This window comes from Zalophus californianus, chromosome 16, assembly GCF_009762305.2.
Source record: "Zalophus californianus isolate mZalCal1 chromosome 16, mZalCal1.pri.v2, whole genome shotgun sequence".
In the NCBI taxonomy this organism is placed as follows: Eukaryota; Metazoa; Chordata; class Mammalia; order Carnivora; family Otariidae; genus Zalophus; species Zalophus californianus.
In genome coordinates, this window is record NC_045610.1 from 11,252,862 (window position 1) to 11,275,108 (window position 22,247).

General features: G+C 54.1%; 1 protein-coding gene across 5 annotated transcripts in view; it reads right to left on the minus strand.

Annotated features, from left to right (window-relative positions):
- EPN2 (epsin 2) overlaps positions 1-22,247 on the minus strand; it is an 80,365-nt gene that overhangs the window by 14,564 nt on the left and 43,554 nt on the right. For 2 of the 5 annotated variants that reach the window (XM_035724536.1, XM_035724533.1), the window contains 3 exons: positions 11,010-11,122; positions 8,898-8,990; positions 7,753-7,927 (listed from right to left, as the gene is read on the minus strand). In XM_035724536.1, coding sequence (XP_035580429.1) covers positions 7,753-7,927; positions 8,898-8,990; positions 11,010-11,122 — 381 coding nt within the window. Of the gene's footprint in view, positions 1-6,890; positions 6,969-7,752; positions 7,928-8,897; positions 8,991-10,994; positions 11,123-22,247 lie in introns of all 5 variants that reach the window. The other 3 variants (XM_035724535.1, XM_035724534.1, XM_035724532.1) reach the window with 3 other exon arrangements.

Consider the following 22,247-nt stretch of genomic DNA (forward strand, 5'->3'; position numbering starts at 1 on the left):
CCTCTCGGCAGCCCGAGTAGCCGTGCGCAGGGACGGACACGCGGGTAGGACGGCCCTTGACTTTCAGAAACAAGAACCTCTGCGAGGCGTTCTACCACTGTGCTGGCTTTATCTCTTCCGGTCCCTGCGATGCTGAGTGGCCTTGCAGCGGGCCTGTCGAGCCCGTATCAGCCGCCACCCTGACTGTCTTTTCGCGTCTGGCTGACAGCGAGTGGGAGGGGCACAGGGAAGGGGAGGACAGGGCTGCCTCTGCTACTTCCCAGACCTGTCACCGCACCCGCAGTAACGCTGGGAGCTGGGCACGGGCCAAGGCCGATTCTGCCATGCAGCGTGCACTCCCACCACCCCCGCGACACGTAAGCCTGTCAACTGCTGTGTGGACTGGGGACTTCTGCTGCAGCCGCCTCAAACCCACAACCCTCCAGGGGCCTCCAGAAACACCCGCCTCCCTCCAGAAGCTGCTCTGACCTTTCCCTCCTGGTCTTCTCAGTATCGCACACAAAGCCACCTCCCCGTGACGGCAACCGCTCTCCCCAGGCCCACCTCTGCCGGACATGACAAGGAGCCTAGCAGGACGCTGGTCCCGGCTTGGAATCACACAGTGGGGACAGGCCCTTGCTCTGCCCCAACATGAAATGCCTCACGGGGCCTCCGTTCTGCATCAAGCCTAGAGCGAACAACGTGGTGGAAACCATGTCCGGGAGAGAGCAGGACTGTAAGGAGAAGAGACGGGTCGTGCGCTCAGAGCTGCCCGGGATTGGGTCCACGGGAAGACCTGGGCCAGGCTGCTTCTGGCTCCCTGTGAGCACAGGGGTGTTCACACACATTCCACAGCCTCCCCTTGCTCGCCAGCAACCATGGGAACTGAAGGAACTCATGTCAGGCGATGCCTACTCCCTGGTTGACATCCCCCTCGCTCACACCTGCACCCGGAGGACATGGGCTGGGGATCTCAGCGCATTCCCGTGCAGCCCTGACCACCTGGGCACCGTGGGAGAGCGACTGTCAGGGGACAGCCGGGTCACCTTCCAGCACCCCTCCCCGCTTCTCCTGAAAGACACCCTGACTCTCCTTGGGAGAATTACCCCCTCGCTTACTCCCAGTTCCAGGCCGAGTGGAACTGACTTTGCTCTGGCAACAAGGGTGGGTTTCCACCAGCTACTGTCAACCTGCCAAGTCCGCCACTACCGAACCCCACACCCAAATCCCTGGATGGTAGAAGGGCTACTGAGGCCAGAGGGGAGAGGGCAAAAGGGCCCAGCGGGTGGGGTCCTGGTGATAATCTCTGAGCCATGGGTGAAGCTGACCTGAAGACAGTGCTCCCCATCTCTACTAAAGCTGTCTGCAGGGTAGTTTCCTGAACAGACCTGCCTCCCCAGGTGGCTGTGGGTGTGGAGGGGTGGGGAAGGGTGTGTTTGTTGAGAGGGCACGATCCCCACCCTGCAGCCTCCACGTTACCTCATCCCACCGCCACCCACCAGCCCCAAGCCCCTCACAAGGCACTCTCCCCCTGCTCTCGCTCACGTGAGAATCTGTCTCCCCAGCCAGAGCGAACATTCACAGAACAGGGGCGGGTCTGCTTGGCCCACAACTGCTCCTGCTCCCTGAGCTCAGAACTGAGCCTCACACACAAAAGATGCTCAACCGCTAAGTGGGGGCTGAGGGGAAGCCCTGAACCCCAGGGCTGGAAGGGACTTTGCACTTTCTACGCTCAACTCCTTCCAGTGAGGCATCTCTGAACAGTGGAGTTCAGTGACCACTTCTGGACGATTCTGGGTAAACATCCAATTCAAGCGTTAGAAACCTACACAAATAAGAGCCGCCCCTAATCTCTGACGCTGCACAGAGTTTTCCAACACCTTAGATTTGGCAGTGCTTCACTCACCATGCCATTCAGAGGCCACCAGAGAAGTGGTTTTCAGCTGTGGTTGTCCTGGGAATTGCTGCAGGAATATTAGGAAAATACACCGTCTCCTCCCTTCACACACACAGACTCTGGGAGAGCCTGGGCATCTGGGTTCTTAGAAGCTCCCCAAGTGACTAGAATGGGCAGCCGGGATGTGTGAGAGCGACTGAGCTCCTGCAGCACTCACGTGCCTGGCCAAGTCTTCTCAGAAGTGGGGGGCACCATCGGAGGGCCAGCTCAGACACACGGGCACCTGGCAGGGACCAGCCCTGCCTCACACAGACAGGTGGTCCTTGGAGTCACCGTGCTCTATCTGAGCGACACCTGGCCAGCCTTCAGCAGACCCAAAAGTCCTGCCTCTGAGAGAGAAACAAGAATGTATCTACAGCAGGGGCACCTGGGTGGCTCGGTCGTTAAGCGTCTGCCTTCGGCTCAGGTCAGGATCCCGGCGTCCTGGGATCGAGCCCCGCCCGCATCGGGCTCCCTGCTCGGCAAGAAGCCCGCTTCTCTCTCTCCCACTCCCCCTGCTTGTGATCCCTTTCTCGCTGTGTCTCTCTCTGTCAAATAAATAAAATCTTAAAAAAAAAAAAGAATATATCTACTGCAATCAGCACGGGGGTCCCGGGCAGCCGGTGACCACGGGATCGGGTGAGACAATCCTGTGGACAGGGGGACTGTGTCTTCCCAAGCACATCTGAACCACGTGTTCAAGAGCACACAGGAGTTTATAGGTGGCCCACAGGACACAAGGTACAAAGTAAGGATCAGGCCCTCCCGGGAACCCAGCCAGCCCCTCAGCAACCACACACCTGCCGTGCCGTGTGCAAAAGCAGGGCTTGCTCCTGCATCCAGACCCTCTCTCAGACGATGGGGGTCTAAACACACTAGGTTTCCCTCAAACTGATACACATGGAAGAGTAAGAGTCAACACAAAATCCTGCCATCGTTCTAGAAGCGCTCTTCTTGCACGAACGCTGTGGCACGCAAGGCTGTAAATATGGCATGCACTGTCATGCCGTCTCCGGGGGCCGGCGCCACACTGAGCCACCATCGTCCCGGGCTTCAACCCAGGGCACCCGGCTGCTGAGCGACAGCGCCCCAACATTGTCCGGGAGCCTCTACTGACCCTTCCCGTTACTTCCCACAGGCCCCGCTTCCCTTCTGGAATACGCCAGAACAACAAAACCCACAGGCCGGCCAAGAACCCTAAAGCCTGAAAGGGCCCAGAAAGCACCCCCGCCCCCGTGCGGCGCCACGCTTACGGACAAAGCACAGTCCCGGCTCAGAGGGCTCTGGATGTGGGATGAAAGATGCCCTTGGTTCAAACCCTGGCCAGTCTTCCAGACGGCCGTGGATAAGCAGCTCAGCCTCGGTGAGCCTTCCAGGCCACGGGTGGTGCTTGGGGACCTACGTGCGTTCAGGCCACCGTGTTGACATTTTGCTCCATGGGGGGGGCCATGAGTCAGGGGAGGCTACACACCATGGCACCCCGCTCTCCTCAAACCTACCCGGGGGAGACAGGTAACGTGGGCTTACGTGGACTCTCCCACGGGTGCTGACCGCCCACCTAAGCCGGCCTGAGGGAAAGCGGGCTGCAATGGGGGCGGACCCGGCAGATCCCCCCCCCTCCCCCCCCAGCGAATGCCTGCTGACAGCCAGGCCGTGGGGCCCAGCGCTCCGCTTTCCTCCCCCATGAATGGACAGTAGCTTTGCTGCAAGGCCTCTCTGTGCTCTGTCCTCCACGGCCTCCACAGGGCCCGGGGCCACGCCACAGACCCAATAAATAAATGCTTGTTGAAAGCAGGAGTGAATGAGAGCAAAGGAGGATGGAACCCAGGGCCGAAAGATCAAGCAGCTTCCGGCCTCCTCCTCTGTGGGCCCATTCATAGGGAGCACGTGTCCCGGAGCCCCTCACCCGCCAGCCTGGCTCCCCCGAAGCCTCACATATGAATATTCATGGGCACAGGGGGGCCGTCACACGGTGGGGTCAGAGAACTGAGTGGCGGGGGTCACCAAAAAACCAGCAGCACCACCTGCTGCCACTGGGGCGGAAGCCGGCCCCTGTCCCAGCCCGGGCAGTGAGCGGGCGCGTGCCAGCCAAGGCCTTCTGAACCCCCAGGCTGTGGGCCCCTCTCTTACCAGGTGGCCGCTTTGTGCATCTGGAACAGAGGAGGAAGTGCCCCGCTGACCTGGGGGGCTCCGACTGCCCCCCTCTCAGCCCTCGGCACTTCCTCCCAAGGCCCCCAGTGCCGCTTGGAAAGAACTGGAAATGGCAGGGCTGGCTACAAACAGCAGCCTTCAAAAAACAGTGTTCCTTTCATCCAGAGGGCGCAGCTACCAGGGCCTGGGCGGAGGCACTCTCATCTTTCAGACCGATGAATGTGTTTCCGGGCACTGGGGTGGCCCAGAAAACACGACCGAGCAGGTTTTCCTAGAGACTAGTTGGTAAGTCTTGCTCCAGGGCGGGCTCCGAAGATGGAAGGGAAGGCACTGGGACCAGGCTCCCGTGCACCCAGGAGCTGCTGCGAGGCCATCTCCTGCAGAGCTGTGGAGAGCCGGCGCGCCAGACCTGCACCACCACCTCTGGGGACGGCCATGGGCGGCTGGGTGACGGTGCTCCAGCCCAGCACTGTCCCACTGGGGCCCCTAATGCTCATCACGTAGTGCAAACGGAAGTACCTCTATCTACTTACAAAACTGTATACACAGCATGACCTCAACCATGTACAAACAACTGCCCAGAAAATACAGGAAGCAAAGAAGCTAACATGTTAGCACTGGTTACCTCTCGATGCTAGACTCTGAGGTGACTTTTCCAGGACATGCACGGCCACAGAAGGTTTCTGCAGCAGTCCAAGATAGCATGACGATTCCAGGATTAGGTGCCATAAGCACTGAACCTGCCCCTAACTTGCTGTGTGGCCCCAGAGGAATGGGCAGCCTCTCTGGGCTTTGGTGCCCCGTTTTCTCCCCAAGTCGCTGGTTAAAATGCCAAGTGTGTCAGAACCAAGAAGAGGGCCCTGGGTTGGGCAAGAGGTAAGAGATGGCAAACTAGCGGTCCACGAACCACGCTGGTGACCTGTAGATAGATTCCATCAGCCCCAACAATGTTCCCAATTTTTTAAAAATCACGGTCAACATTTAAAAATAGATTTCAGAAATTTAAGTTTCAATCTCCTCTTTAAAAAACTGGATTCAGGGGCACCTGGGTGGCTCAGTTGTTAAGCGTCCCCCTTCGGCTCAGTCATGATCCCAGGGTCCTGGGATCGAGCCCCGCATCGGGCTCCCTGCTCGGCGGGGAGCCTGCTTCTCCCTCTCCTGCTCCCCCTGTTTGTGTTCCCTCTCTCGTTGTGTCTCTGTCAAATAAATAAATAAAATCTTAAAAAAAAAAAATTGGATTCATAGTAGCCAAAAAGTGGAAACAACCCAAATGTCCATCAACTGCTAAATGGTTAAACACAATGTCGCCTGTCTATAAAATGGAATATTCTTCAGCCAAAAAAGGGAAGGTAGGGACATGGATGAACTTTGAAAACGTTAAGCTAAGTGAAAGGAACAAAGACCATCATGTCTGACTTCATTACATATCTGAAACAGCCAGATACAGGCAGATCCAGAGACAGAGCGTCGTAGACCGTTGAGTGCCAGGGGCTGGAGGGAGCGGTAACAAGGAGTGACTGCTCAGTGGGAACGGGGTTTCTCCCCGGGGTGACGGAAACGTCCTGGGATTAATAGTGAGGGGTGCACGACACCGTGAGTGGCTACGAACTACTGAACATGTCTGCCGTCGCGTGGGGTGTGATGGTTAGCTGTCACTGGGCTCCGGCTACCTCTCCTTGGCTCTGTCCTGTCTCCGGCTGGCTCCTGGTTTCCGCTGCGTGCAGGTGTGTGAAAACCCCAACAGCTGGAGGTGGCCCCGCTTCACCCACCAGGAGACTCCCCAGCACCCCTTGAGGTTAAAGTTTGGCTCCATCAAGACCGGCTCCGGGGCACAGCACTGCCCACCAGCCAAAGGAAGGGAGGAGCAACCTGGTTCACTGAAAACTCATAAATCTGGTCTCTCCTGACCAGGTAACGCACACCCCTAGTAAAGTTAAGTCGAACAGTTAAAAAAGGTAGACAGTGAAAGTCAGTCACCCTCCCACCTCCCCCCAGGCCCCGCCCCAACCACCTCCCATCAGTCACTGGCTCAGCATAATCTTAAACTCACCTGGCTCTAGGGTGACTGCTTTCTTTTCTGGCCACTAGAAAAACGTCCCGTCTGCATCATGACCCATGATGACAACTTTGAAAGGGCTTGAGAGTCTTTCCTGAAGAATATCCTACCCACAACTCAATGTGATGTGGTCATCATATTATAGAGCAACTATTTTTCAGACTTAACACAAAACTCAAAAGCCACTGTCTGGAAGGGGCCCAGGTGGGCATTTCCAGAACTGCCTTCGCTATCCCCATGTACGCTCAGCAAGACTTTAGCCCACAAGCTCCCTGAGGCCACGGACCACGTGAACCGCCAAGCTCCTGGCTGCCATGGGACTCTGGCTTTCAGTGAGGGAGACCTGTACGCCATTTGGCCTGCAGTTTGCCCCAAGGCCCAGAGGGCTCCTGCCAAAGGGAGTCTGGGGATCTGCCCATGTCCCCAACGCCAACCACATCACCAAAGGACATCTGGGGCTGACATGACCTTCTGGACACAGCTGCCAAGCCCTGAGTGGGCAGGGCCCTGACCCCACGCGTCCCTGCTCCCCACGGCCTGTCTCCGCACCCACCAAACCACTGCCTGCCCCCAAGGCTCTCACAAGGCCAGCCTTCTGCTGGGAACACCCTTGCCTCTTCTTGGCCTGGTCACCTCCTGCTCTTCTTTGCAGATTGCTCCGAGACGCCTGCCTCATGCCTACCAGGCTCCTGAACTAAGCCCCGTCCAGGACGCCGGTATCCCCATCTTGCCCACATCTGCCCAGGACCTTGAAGGCAGGACCATTACCTGTTTGTGTCGGAGTCCCTGGATAGCAGGACAGAGCCTGGCATTTGGTACACTTCGGCAAACATCCAGGGAACCGAGCTGAATACAAAAGATGGTTCCAGTTTGGGGAAACAGAGACCCCAAAGAGATACAGGCAAGCTGCCAAAAAATATACAACTACAAGTTCCCAGACAGATCAGCCGTGGCTGGCAGGGCTCAGAGCACCCAGAGGGAGCCTCCCAGAGCAGCAGGCTGGGTTGGAAGCCATCACCAAGCCCGCAGGCCAAGCCCCGTGTCCAGCAATCAGGAAACCCCTATGCCCAAGATTTCTACCCACACTCATGTTGCAAGCCTCCTCCCACAGATTCTCTTACGTTTGGCATTAAACTTTAAAATATCCACTTAACCTAGTAAACGGACTTACTGTTGCTTTCAATAACAAATAAGAATTACAGCAAATGTACCCTTTCATCAGCAATCATAGTACGCACATCCTAATTTCCAGGTACGCCTAATTACAGCAACTTGATTGAGAGGTTTCATGCTGTGTATTACGGTTTCTTAACCTGGGGTGCTGGGTACAATTCTGAGGCCAAGAGACTGGACACATGTCCCAGAGGAGGGACAAGGCATTTCTGATGCGTGTGGGAAGCAGAGAGGAAGTCAGCTTTCCCTCTACCAAAGCAGAAAACCATTCAAAACAGGAAAGCACCGTACCATAGTCCTCAGGAGGACCCGACTGGACGTTACATCCGGGGACTGGGTAATCCTGGGCACCCACCACCAAAGACCTGCCCCGCTCCCACCTCCACCAGGTGAGAGAGCAGGAAGCTCGGCCCTATCCAGCAGGCAGGCACGGGAGACAAATGAGGCGGGTATTTACCGAACGGTGGCCAGGGGTCTGAAGTGCTGGCTGGGGCCGCCGGCCCGCCCCAAGGGTTTGTCTGGTTAGCTGAGGCTGACCGGCCCCAGGGCTCTGCTTTCTGGGCAGCAGGGCCTGAGCTGGGGAGGGCGTCCATTAAATCCAACAGAGTGGTCTGCTGTGGGTGGGAGCCATGCTTTTGAGACAAAGAGAAGGGGACACGTTTTACTTTGCTACAGTTAGAGCAAATATCCACGAGTTAGCTGTTAGCCATAAATACTGTCCGCGCCTCTTGGGACGAGAAGCCCTCTGGACGGGGCCAAGGGAAACTGAGCGGCCCCATGTCGTCCCACCTCCGACCCCACCCGGCCCACTACCCCACTAACCACTTCCCACTCCAGCCCAGGCTCCACCCACATGGAGCTGTTTGCTTCGGGCCCAATGCCCCACCCACTTGCAAACAGCCCCCAGGGCTTTCTAGGGTAACACAGGCTTTGCCCGGGGCTGCAGCGTCCCTCCAGAATGCTGTCCCCACCCACCCAGCTGGCAGCCATCATCCAGGGCCCCCTCTCCCGGGGCCTGCCCTGCCCGGCCCTCCTGCTCCCACAGCCACCAGAGCTGCAGTCAGGGATCCTGTGGCACCGTGACATGGGAGACCACCAGAACCCCGGGCCCTGTGAGGGGAGGGGGGGGGCCTATCTTGTGACCGGAAGAGCTTGCTGGGAGCAGAACCATGTCCTGGTCACCTCGGGCCCCAGGCTGGGAGCCTGGCGCAGGGTAAGGCTGATGACAGCAGTGAAACCCAGCACTACTGAGCCTTACCCCGTGCCAGGCATCTGTCCCAAAGCACGGGACACTTGGCTCATGGAACAGTCACCTGACCGCATGGCTACCACCGTGCTCGTTTACAGGGGAGGAAACTGAGGCCCTGGTCCAGAGGCCCCTCACCCGTGCCCATCTTTTCTCAGGCTGGTCTCGGGAGAGCCTCGGGAGTAAGGGCACAGGTGGGGGTGTTTTCAATCAGGTCCTCCCCTCACTCGTGCTCATCACAAAGGAGTATACGAGAAGGCGGAGAAGGCGCCCTGCTCTGCGGGTCAGGCTTGGACACTCGGCAACCATGGTGTGGGAGCGGTCCTAAGGCTAACCTTCCCCGGTGAGGCGCTTACCTCCTTCTTTTTTGGAACCTTAACCGTGTCTCTTCGGCTTTCTTCTAGGGCCATCTGTAATCTGAGGTCGTCACCCCGCCTGAGGCGTTCTTCCTGAAGGACAATGGGACTGTAATGACATCACTGTGCAGAACAAAGCAACGCGCCAGGAACAGGACGCGCAAATCAGAGTACGCATTATTGCAAAGGAAGATGGGAAAACAACCTGTAAAACAGTTATTCTTCTGTCCTGCGAGTGTAGCCCAGAGGGCTCACGTCTGCCCCACCCCGCTACCTTGTGTGGGTTCCCTGGTTTTGGGGTCCCACCGGGGAGATGGGGGGGAGGCACAGGCACTGCCAAGCTGGGGAAAGGGAACACTTAATCTAAAATGCTTTTACCTTAAAATGAAAATGGCTTTATAATTCTAACTATAGAAGCAATACGTCTCCTTCTAAAATACAAAAGCCTGAGAGCCCAGAAAGGAATCAGGGAGAGGGTGAAAATCACCGATCACTGTGTGTTTGTGTCTAGGATTTCAAACAGAAACGATTCACTATACAGTTGACCCTCCAACAACACGCGCGTTAAGGGCACCAAGCCCCCCCACAATCCACATATAAATTTGACTCCTCAAAAATTTAACGACTAAAAGCCAACTGCTGACTGGACCCTAAGTAAATCGCTTAAGGCATATTCTGTGTATTATGCTGTGTTCTTACAATAGAGTAAGCTAGAGAGAAGAAAATGTTATTAATAAATTAAGAAAAGGGCGGGCGCCTGGGTGGCTCAGTTGGTTAAGCGACTGCCTTCGGCTCAGGTCATGATCCTGGAGTCCCGGGATCGAGTGCCACATCGGGCTCCCTGCTCAGCAGGGAGTCTGCTTCTCCCTCTGACCCTCTTCCCTCTCGTGCTATCTCTCATTCTCTCTCTCTCTCAAATAGATAAATAAAAAAATCTTAAAAAAAAATAAATTAAGAAAAGGGCAATGGATTTACAGCACCGTTTTTATTGACAAGAATCCACACTTAAGTGGAGCCGCACAGCCCAAAACTCAGGTTGTTCAAGGGTCACCTGTATCTAATTTTTATTTATTTTAAGGCACAGTCACCACATGCAGGAGACTGGGCTGTCCTAGCGTTTACAGCATCACAAAATAGAAATAAGTTCCTTGTATTTTATTTATTATAAATATGATAAATCACAGAGATGAGTTATGAGCGGACACGGGCTCCAACTGCCCTCTGCCCCTGCATCCTTGCCCCTTCTCCCCAGGCTGTCCGTGACAGAGCCAGGCACCCACAGGGACGGATCTAATCGCTGTGCTTCTCCCACTGTGAACAGGGGAGCTGAAACTGAAGCTGTCCACCGCGGTCAAGCTTTAGGAGGTCTCCAGTTACAGTGACTGTAAATCGCCTTTGCACTTCTGTTGCACTATACCCCTAATCTCTGTCTCTGCACATCACTTCTAGGAGACAGAGCGCCTTGTGCTCGCGGACTCCATCTACACTCCCTAACCCAAGGTCAGCGGGAACAGACCTGATCGCCAGGACCAAAGGGACACAGCTTTGAAAGGTCATTTCCAACACGCCTTTCCCTCCTGGTCCATGTTAAAGTAATGCGTGATAAGTAGAGAAAAACAGGAACTGAAAACAAATTAAAACTACACTTCCGTCACTGAAACATAATAAAGGCTCTCATTACCTGCAGCTTTTCCTCCTAGCCTTGTTTTTCAGCATTCAGATACTCCTGAGCCGTGTTAACAAACTGCCTTCCCCCGGGGCTGAGCCCAACACGCCTTGCACGGAGGGGGCTGTGGACACCCAGGCTCGTTCGAAGGGACCATGACACGCAGCTGTGTCAACAGAAGTGTTTCTGGGGGGCACTCTGACCAGTTCACCCACTGGCCCACCAAAAGCTTCCCTAAATGGAACTGTGTAGGACCCCCTCCCTGACCAGGGTGGGGGGGGCAGTGGGGGGCGAGAACACTGCTGTGGCAACGCCAAGTCCCATCTCGAGAAACACATCGGAAACACTGAGGCCAGTGTCACCGTCCCCCCTGTGACCCACGCCCCCCCCCCCCCCCCCCCCCGTCCCCAGCCCCCAGCGAGCAATCACACCTGCCTGGCACCAACCTGCTCAGCTACTTCTCGGCTCATGGCAAGTGCCAACTGAAGCTGTAGCTCTTCCTCTCCGCTCGTCTGCGGCCGGGCCTGCTCCAGCTCGGAGGACACCCTCGGGGAAGTGGCTGCGGGGGGGGGGGGGGGGGGGGAGGCAGAGTCACCGCATGCACAGGACAGGCTCACGCTCACGGTTACCCGGTCAGACCACACCTCGTCCCCATCTCACACCCACAAAGCCTGACAACGTGGGCGCCGTACAGGAGAGGCCTGCGAACATGTCCAGGTTAAAATCAGTAACGCCAAACGTGGATCCTCAGGGACATAAGCCATGTGGCCGGCCACAATCAAGGCAAGAGGCCTTCGGGGGCAAGGCCACAGGCCCAGCCTCGCGAGGATTAGAACCTCTGTCTTCGCTTCAGAGCGGCACTGCTTCAAAGAGAGAAACTAATATATGTATGTATTTTTTTTACAAAATCAAAAGTATTGCTCCCTGAACAGCTGGATCAAAGAGCGTCACTCACACAAGCACAGGGCATCTATGGACCAAAAACTTCACTAGGGACACCCGCCAGCATTTAAGAGTCTCACTTTGTATCTCATGGTGGTAAAGATCACAGAAAACGAAGCCCAAATGGTTCTGCAGCAACCCCCAAAATTTTCGTTTTCTACGTAAAACTGTGCATTGACTTGGGAAAAACTTTTTTTTTTTTTTTTTTGCTGTAAGCAGTTAGCTAGTACCAGCACTTGTAAGCAGCTCCTGGAAAGACAGTTTTACCGATGGCATGAGACGTGGACTCCTGGCTGATAAAACAAAACTCCAGGAAAGGCCTCTACGCATTCACACGCAGGGCTGGGCCTCCCCAGACGGAAAATGCGGGCACTTACAAAGGCCATCGGGATGTTCTGCGTATCAGAGAGTGTGGGTGTCTCCAGACACCGGACATAAAACTTTGGGAGCATGGGGCCACCTCTGCCTCCACCCCGGAAGAGGGTGCCCAGCTTTCTGAGATTCTCAAAGCCAGGCCCCACTGCCTTCGATGGGGTTCCCCACTCCATCCTCCCTCTGGGCCTCCCGGGAAAGCCATTCCCTCAGCTCACCCAGCCAACCTCCTCGGTTCTCAGAGCTCAGCTCCCCTGCCCTGGTCCTGCTTGACTGCCCTCCTCGCGGGGGGCTGGGTCAGCAACCCCACCCCGCCACAGCACTCCCCCCTTTCCTGCACTTTGGTAGAACGTGCCAGAAGGTACGCTCCTTGAGGAGGGTCCACGCCCGTCTTCTCACCATCACATCAATCCTCAAAGTTTGGCAGAGTGGATGGCAAATACCCACTGGATAGACAGATGCATGGAAGCATGCACAGATGGATGGACAGACAGACAGATGGAGAATTCAGTTTCATGGTGGATGGGCAGTTGCTCGAAAATGCTCTAATTGTGTATCAGTTTTCTTCCTTCTCTCATTATGTCCACTTCAGCAAACCCAACAACCATCAAGCCTCACCAACGCAAATGCTGTTCCCGCCTAAAACTCCAATCTGAACTTGCTTCTTAGGATTGCCTCTTTGGGAGAAAGTAAATAAGGTCAGGAATGATTCCTGAAAGATGAGATTTCTAGTTGGCTAGGCTCTGGCTACCGTGAACAAAACATGGTAAGAGGACTAGATATAGTTAGGGTAACAGAAGAACCAGGCAAAGCTGCAAGAGGCCGAGGGCGGGGCAGGGCAGGAGAGACTAAAAGGCAATGCTCTGTCACACAATTTTTTTGACAAACACACAAAACACACAGCTGTTAAGAGTTCATTTGGAACAGTCCTGTGTCATGCTGTGATTTACTGTCATCTCAAAAGACTAGGGGAAAAAAAAGCCAGCAACCAACTGCCTCACATCTACTCGAACAAGACAAAGATCGAAGGGAGGAAGGAAGGAAGGAGAAGAAAGAAAAAGAAAAAGGAAGAAAAAGAGAAAAAAGAAAGGAAGAAATAAAATAAAATAAAATAAAATAATAAATAAAATAAAATAAAATAAAATAAAATAAAAAATAGAAAAGAAAGAAGGAAAGAGAAAGGAAGGAAGGAAGGTCGGTCAGTTGGTCAAGTTGAATCCCAGCCTAGTTATATCACATTTATCTTTCCCAGAGTATTTGTTTTAAAAATACAGCTAGAAGGTAAGAAAATGTCAAGTCTGCCTTAATAATGGGATTCATTAACAACATACCAAGACAAAAGTACATTTTTTGTTATTGCTGGTTTTGTGCGAAGCCTCCCCTACGCCAGTGACAGTGCTTAGATCTCTGCCTGAGCTTTCTTGTACTCCAGAAGCAAAGGTGTCACCACCCAGATTTGCTGGAGACTAAAGAAGCCGCACAGATTCGGGGAACGGTTCTGGAGGCCTCTTCTCAGCTGACTGTGGTTCCCACACAGATCCCTGGCCACTCGGGCTGCCTGTTCCCAGCCGCCTTCCCGATAATCTCGGAAGCTCGCTTCACAGAACCCTCTGTTTATAACGAACACAGCACACTCGGCACCCTTCATTCACTACCACACGGAATTGGGGGGCACATAAAGAAGACCTATATCCCATCCCACACCCCGAGAAAGGGCTCTGAAAAAGGAGCCCCATCTTGGCTCCTCCTGGCAGGGGAAGCTGCCACTTGGCGGCTCCGCCACAAGGCCTGATTCAGTCTGGCCGGGGATGAATGTGACAGGGCTCTGAACAGGGACCTTCTAGAGAAAGGAGCCTCCCTTGTCCTGTGAGCCTTTCGGCACATCTGCAAGGCCACACTGGCTTCGGATGCAAATGTACATGTCCCTGTCTGCCATACTGACATTGGTCGCATCATGCATAGCCACCACATACAGAAAGAGCTTACCACATCAATGTGGAAATTAAAGACAAAGGGTATTCCCCTAAATGCTGTGGTTTTTGTCAACGGATGTACAGCTGTCAGTTCCGCAGATGGCAGAATTCACAGCCACCGGCCCCGACTATCAGCTGAGTTGCACACAGCGGTCTCCACTGCGAGGGATGAGTCCAGCAGAGACATTCTTGACTTAGTGACAGCAGCTCAGCCCCACAAAGGGCCCCCTGTGCCCACGTACATGACAGTGAACACAGACGGGCCTGAATGCACCCTTGGGACCACCTGAGCCTGGCCCAGCTTGGAGAGGCTGCAGGTCCCCAGGTTTCACAGGGACCCCTGGAAAACGCCACGTGCCCGAGAGAGAGCTTTCCCACCCGCCACCTTCTGGATGGAAGACTAGGAACCGTTAGTGTAGGCTCATCACCAGCGAAGCAGCAAATGCTCCATCACCCTTTTCCTACCACTAAGATGTCTTTTTGTATACAGATCCCACCTGGAGGAACTCAAAGTTCTGGCTTGCTGTGGCCGAGAATTGGAAACATTGGCTAAGGCCTCAATTTTAACCCTTCTGGCCTGTCAACCTGGCTGAGAAAGCCCAGGGGAAAGGTTGAAGAGGAGGCCTATAAAAACCAACTTTTCCCTCCAAATACAGGCTAAGAGGAAGACCAAGAAACACCTCCCCCTGCAGAGAAATGAGAGAGTCTGGCATTCACGCCACACACACACACCCCCCACCGGGAGAGTGCCGGGCCGAGTGGGCATGCCCACACCCCGGGCTTCGGGAAGGACCTGTTCCCCAAATGTGCTCCTAAAGCAAAGGCTGAAAGATTTTCTAACAAAGATGCTTCAGTTGGCCAACCTCCGGCCATTGTGGAAGAAGAAATCAAAGCAGTCAAGGTAAGAGGAAAATAGGAAATCACTTCTCAGGCTGTTTCGCTATTTTCCTAGAAAGCACTTATGCAGCATCTGCAATCACATCGATTAAAGGGAAGAGACAGGGCGCCTGGGTGGCTCAGTTGGTTAAGCGACTGCCTTCGGCTCAGGTCATGATCCTGGAGTCCCGGGATCGAGTCCCACATCGGGCTCCCTGCTCAGCGGGGAGTCTGCTTCTCCCTCTGACCCTCCTCCCTCTCATGCTCTCTGTCTCTCATTCTCTCTCTCAAATAAATAAATAAAATCTTTAAAAAATAAATAAATAAAGGCAAGAGACACTGTGGGACACAACGTGACGGGCAAAGGGCTCTACATGGTGACGAGCGTGACTTCTATTAAAGCTCTCTGGTCCGTGAGCCCCACACAAGGTGAGCACCTGGTCTCCACGGGTCCCCGGCAAATCGATGCCGGGCGCACAAGGCACAGTGGACACCTCGGGGGCCCGAGAAGACCCCATCTGGTTCTAAACACTGCTGCCACCATTTACAACCCTGGGCCTGTTGGTGTACAGGCATGCCAGGGTTCAAATCCCATCCCTGCCACTTACTAGCAGGGAGACCACGCGCAAATAGCCTGACTTCTCCGGGCTTTTGTATCCACATCTGTGAAACGGAGACAAATGGGGTCTGTGGCAGGGGTCAGGGGTGCCCAACACACAGTTGGCTCTCCCCGGAAAATGTGCCTTTCCCCAGGTCACTGCTCTCTGTTCCATTCCATGACCACCAGACGACCTAGGGGCTGGAGCTGGCTGGCACTCCCAGTCTCCACCTCACACAGCAGAAGCCGTAAATACATATCCTGTCGTACCCTGGCCCTTCCCAGGCCGCCATGAGAACGGGACCGGGGCCACGGTCCTTTGAGGGAGGAGCTAGGGAGTGGACACTGAACCCCAGGGCCAGCTTCCGCCCTCCAGTGACCGGTTCCCCGGCCAGCTAAGTTCCTTCCTCATTACTGAACTGCAGCGAAGTGCTTACTGGATCTTTCTCAATGCGGTGACATCTTCCTGTGGTTCCATGGGCCACTTCCTGAGCCAGCAATGAAACCTCGGCCACCCCCACCCAGCAGCCTGGCCAGAGCTGAGGCTCCGAAGCCTGTTCCCACAGAAGACCCTCCAGGATCTTCATCTTACCTCCTCACAGGGAGGGGCAGGAAAGACTGCTTTCAGTCAAAGGAGGTAAATTATGACACAGTAAGTTCAGATCAGCCCAGGTAACATTAAAAGAGAAAAAATATAAATACATGGTTGGAAAAGCCAAAAAGGTACAAGATGAGAAGTGCATCCAGTACCACCAGTCAGATCACTTTCAGGCCAAAGGCTGTGTGTGTGTGTGTGTGTGTGTGTGTGTGTGTGTGTGTGTGTGTGTGTGACTTCACAACAGAGGGACAAACCATAGCCCCTCATGCTGTGGCCACCCTCTGCCTGTCACATGACATCACCCACCTCCCAGGACAGTTCAGTTTGGGCAAAATCTCTGATTTGATTCCAATCTAGACTCTAGATTGATTCCCGGTTCACAGAATGATAGGGCGGGGACTGAGCCGAACACTGCACAATGTAGTAGACAAACCCAGACCGAGGGACGCTCTATGGGACAACCGGCCCAGTCTCTTAGGATTTTAAGGTCACAAGAAAAAGAGCATCTGCTACAGACAGACCAAAGGGACACGATGATCAGATGCAACCTGTGGTCCTCGGGGCAGGGGGGGTCTCGGTTTAGACAGATCAGCTACAACACGTGTTGGGGACAACTGATGAGACTTGAATATGGACTGGGTACTGGATGATGTTGGTGCTGTGGGTTTTGAGAGGTGGGGTAAGAGGCACCGACACTCCCCTTCAGGAAGAGAGACACACTGAGTATCTGGGGGGGGGAATGTGATGATGCCCATAACTTATTTTTAAAACACTACAGCATAAAAGGAAGTAGGAGCCACACCTCTCATCCTGCCCCCATTCCTCTCCCCAGAGGAAACAGCTGTTGACATTTTCTTGTGATTCTACCCAGAAAACCGCTGAATGCCTACTCCGTGTGGATATGCGTGGGCGCGCGCTTCCGACACTTACCCCCGGGGGAAGCACGTCTATCCCCTGCTGTACGTGCTGTGTCTCGTTCCTGTGGCCTGACCTGGGCTGAGCGTTTTCCACAGGAGACGCAGCCCAGCACGGAAAGCCGATCTAGATGGCTGTGCTCAGATCTGGGCTCTGCCACTTCTCAACACGCGACCTCAGCCTAGGCAGGGAATCCTCTGAGACTCGGTTTTCTCATCTGCAAAATGGAGACAGAGTACCTGCCTCCTAGGGTTGGTGAGGCACCCAATGGGCTAACCTGTGAAAAGCACTTAGGCCAGCGCCTGGCACGTGATACTCCTACAACTCTCACTAGTATCTCAATGAACCCCTCAGTCCAACTTACAGACCAGGGCTGAGGCTCAGAGGTAAAGTGACCTGCCCAAGGTCTGAGGAGAGACGATGTGGGAATAAAGAAAGCAGGGGGAGGGGGGCCCCAGGGCAGAGGAGAGCTGGGTCTCTCTTTTCAGAGGTCAGGGCAGGCCATTCTGAGCTACTGGAGCAGATGCCTGGGTCGGAGAAGGAGGCCAGGCTGAGATGGGTGGGAGCTTTACTCGGTGGGGGGGCGGAGGGGGCAGAGGCTCTGAGGCTGGTAAAGGCCGAGGGTGCCCAAAGGGCCACGATGGAAGAACCAAGGTGGTTCTGGGGGCCCTTGGAGGGGCTTTGGCAGGTGTGGGTCTAAGCAGAGCCCTGATGCGATCTGGCTGGTCCCAGGGAGCAATGGTGGGACCATGGGCCAGCCGGGATGGTAGCTTTGCAGGAGGTGAGCAGTGGCTGGACTCAGGATACATTTCACTGAGATTCTCTTATACTTGAAAATGCTCCGGACCATCCAGCCTGAGGCCGCAGGAGAGTACGTGTGACGCTGCCCAGCCCGGCCCACAGCTCACAACCGAAGCAGGCCTTAGTGTGTGATGCGGCTGCCGCCAAGGGGCAGACTCAGTACTCAGTGTAGGTGCTGAGGGCAGAGCTGTGTCCCTCAGGATGTCCTGGTGAGGTCCTGACTACCCGTAGCTCAGAACATGACCTTCTTTGGAAACAGGGTCACTGCAGATGTAACGAGCTAAGATGAGATCATCTTGAAGCAGGATGGGCCCTAAATCCAATATGGCTGGTATCCTTAGAAGAAGGGGAAGAGCCACAGGTGCACATGCATGCGCACACGTGCACGCACACGCACACACACGCGCGCGCACACACACACACACACACACACACCCCACACGCATGCGCGCAAGGGGACACCGCGTATGATGGGGGGCGGGGGGCTGGGGCTGGGGTGCTGCAGCTGCTAGGCCAAGGGACACCAAGGACTGCAGCCACCAACAGAAGCTAGGAAAAGGCAAGTAAGAATTCTCCCCTACAGGTTTCAGAGGGAATGTGGGCCTGGAGACGCTTTGATCTTGGACCTCTGGCCTCCAGACGGGGGAGACAACCTGTTTCTGTTGTTCTACGCTGCCTGGTCAAAGCCTTTCCCCGTGCAACCTCCGGGTCTTCCCACCACCTGCCTGCACACACTGACGTGGGTATCCTTGTCACGCAGGGCAAGGAATCACGGCCCCTCAGCTCCAGGACTGACTTTACTCCCCGAGGCTGCTCACGAGCCCAACCTCTTCCCAGGTACCGCAGCCGGCCAGTCTCCGCTCTGTTCCTAGAAGCCTCCAGCTCCTTCCTGCCTCTGTTCCCCTCCTGCTGTTCCCTAAATTGGAAAGAAGAAACTCCTCATCCAAAGTGTGAGCTCTGACGCCGCCTTCTCAAGCACATCTTCCCCGATCACGCCGTTAGGACTCTGGCTGGCTCGATTTCCCCCACCCCTGGCACCTAGAGCAGGTGGCCTTCGTCCGCCTCTCTGTAATCAGTATTATGCATTCTACACTGTGGACCTGTTTGCAGTGTGGCCATCTCCCTGACCTGACTGGCCCAAGGCTCCACGTAGGCAGGGGCCACGTCGGCTTCGTTACAGGCACAGAGCAGGAGTTCAAACACCAGCTGAGTCATTTTCAAGTTGAGTCTCCAGTGAAAACCAGCAATGGCTATAACCTCCAAGGGCACACTTCATTCGCTCCTTACCAGCACCCTGAGACAGTGGTGCTGCCAACCTCAGTTCAGAGGTGGAAGCTGAAACCCAGGGCGGAAGGAGGTAGAGCCAGAACAATGGCCACGTTCCTCCCCAGGCCGGGCTGGGGACTGAGCTGGGGGAGGGCGGAGCAGAGACAAAAGGCAGTCCTTTTATTTGTCTGCATGATTCAAAGCCCATCCTCTGTCTGGAAATAAAAGAGCAAGTATGTGCTGTTCTCTTTGGGCTACAGATTAAACGCTCTCCATTCCTGGATCACCAGCTTGAGAGGTGGGGCTGGGAGCAATCCTTTCTCATTACTGTTTTCCCAGGGGTCCCCAGCGTTCCTGCTCTGTCATGCTGTCGAGGTGAAAGTCACTCTCTGGGTAGAGCGCTGCAGGTGCCCACAGCTCTCCAGGCAGGAGCTCGGGAGGGAGGGGCGGGGGCTCTGAAGCCTGCTTGGTCCCAGTAGAGGTCAGTGAACACTGGCACCCAAACTTGTGAGCAAGCCCAGGGTGAGGCGTGAACATCAACAAAGTTGGAATTTCTCTCTTTTTAAAACGAGTATTCTCGTAGTGCCTTCCATCTATTAAATCAGTGATGATCTGGGGCGCCTGAGTGGTGCAGGCGGTTGTGTCTGACTCTTGATTTTGGATCAGGTCATGATCTTGGGGTTGTGAGATCAAGCCCTACAACGGGCTCCGCACTCAGTGGGGAGTCTGCTTGAGATTCTCTCCCTCTGTCCCTCCCCCGCACTTGTGTGCGCACGCTGTCTCTAAAATAAATAAATCTTAAAAAATAAATAAATTTGTGACAATCTTTAAAAAAAATTACAGTACCCATGTTAAGTTCTGCGGCCGTCAACGGTCACCCACAGCTGGGGGCACTGCAAATGGGCGCAATCTGTTAGGAAAGCATTAGTAATGTTTCAGGAGACAGAAGGATGGTCACACACTTTTCTATTAATCCCACTGCTGGCGCTCTACATTGGAGACGACATCGAATCTACACTGATCTAAGGACTCCTTTTAAAAGCAAGCTTTCTGCCTGAAGTTTACCGCAGCATTATTTAAACTGGTGAGAACCTGAAAACAACAACTCTGATCATAACAATCAAGTGATCCAATCATGGAGCATTTGCTTTGTGCAAGGCAATTATGTGCAAGCATATGTCAACACAGGTCATTTACACAATAATCCAGGAGAGACTACCCTTATCCCTACGTTACCAATTAAAAGACTTAAAACTTGCTGAAGTTAAGAAATCTGCCCAAGAGTTAACCTGTAAAACCAAGGCTAACTACGTAGCGACATGGAAAATGCACATAGAAAGCTGGGTGAAAAGATGAGACAGCCTAACCGTATTATTTCTCATGGGAATCCCGAGTAAGGAGTCAGCTAAAGGGCAACCTGTCGCCACCACTGCACAGGGACCCTTGCGGTGACCGCCCACCCCTCCAATAGCCCGCCCCGTCCCACCAGGATGGCCAGACGCCCTGAACCACCTGCCAGCCCCCTCCCAGGCACCACACCTGGTGCAGCCTAGATATGTCTGCCTCTCCTACACTGGAAGCCCACCGAGGGCAGGGCCTCAGTGGCTGACTGTGAGCCCCTCACTACTCAGCGCTGCCCCCAGCCCTCATGGACTTACAAAATGAGCAAGTGAAAAAACTTAATGTTTGGGGACGCCTGGGTGGCTCAGTAGGTTAAGCATCTGCCTTCGGCTCAGGTCATGATCTCAGGGTTCTGGGATCGAGTCCCACATCGGGCTTCTGGCTCAGCAGGGAGTCTGCTTCTTCCTCTGCCTGCCACTCCCCCTGCTTGTGCTCTCTGACAAATAAACAAAATCTTTAAAAAAAAACAAAACAACTTAATGTTTTTGAAAATGTCACTTGTATCTTGTCATATTGTCTGCACGATATGAAACATGAGATTTGTTCTGTTTTCATGTAACAATACTCAGACGTGTGATCCAGATCTGTCAGGGCGACTGCCCTCTGGGGATGTGGGTCCTGATCTGGCCTTCGGTTCTTTTCCAGATTATAAACCTGTGTGCTTTGCCCACAGAAAGGTGACCACAACGAAACCGCACAACCAGGGGCTCGAAACCTCCCGTGCTCATGGCCCAGGGAGTGGGACCCTGGCACCGAAAATGGCCGAACTGTTTGGTGGGAGCAAGAGGAGGGAATGCTTGTCCAGCATCAGGCTGGGATGAGCTAGGAAGCCCCACCCAGTGGAATGTCGAGTGCAGCTGTTAAAATGTTTACAGGGTGGTGGAGGAAGGGAGACAACGCTCCTATTACAGCGTCATGAGACAAAAAAGCAGGGATGCAAAGTTGCATTAATGAGTATGCAATCCTGGAAAAGAAGATGGTTGGAAAAAAGTCCAAAAGGACATACACCAACACGGAAAGGACAGCTGTCTTTGTGGAATAAGATTACAGGGTATTTGTCTTCTTTGTCTACTTTCTACATAGTACTTTTATAATGAAAAAACCCAGCCGTTTCTTAGTTGACATCCACACTGGGCTTACCAGGTAGTGCTGGAGAGGTGGGCCGAGTGAGCTGGTCTCAAGGGTGTTGGTTACTCCCCATGGCTGGACTGAGCTCCCCACTGGCAGGCTGATTCAACTGGCAACATCAATTTCGAGCTGCTCAAAGCCCAAGTATCGCCTGCTGCCTGCAACTTTCTCAAAGGGCACTGCTACTGGGCATCAGATGGAGAGAGGGGAGGAACAGAAGGCTTCAGCTCAACAAAAGCCAACACGGAACAGACCACTGGAGGAGCAGTGCCCAGCCCCAGGCACACACTGTGGTCGCCAGAAACTTTACCGCCCACTGTGAAGTCTGGGCCCATCCCAGGGGTTCCGACGTCACTAGTCAGACGTGCGGCCCAGCCTTTGGGACATCTGGGGACATTTAAAAGCTCCGAGGCAGCCAGCTTGAGGGCAGGTGGCTGAGGGAAAAGAGAAAAGGCACCTGGCAAAATGAGGAACAGCATTTTATTACCGAACAAAAACTAGCGTCTATAAATTATACTGTTGCTAAACTCAACCTTAAAGCATCAAGAAACTGTACAAGTATGTAAAGTGTTTCTTTATTCCTGGAAAAGCCCCAAAAATGTACTTCCAAGAGACTAAGGCTCATGCTTGGGCAGACACCAAGAGAGAGGAGCACGACACACAGAAATACCACAAAAAAAAAAAAAGAAAGAAAGAAAGAAAGGAAGGAAGGAAGAAAGGAAGAAAGGAAGAAAGAAAGAAAAGTTAAGGTTTATTTAGCATCTGTTCAGGGACGCCTGGGTGGCTCAGTCATTAGGCTGAGCCTTCGGCTCAG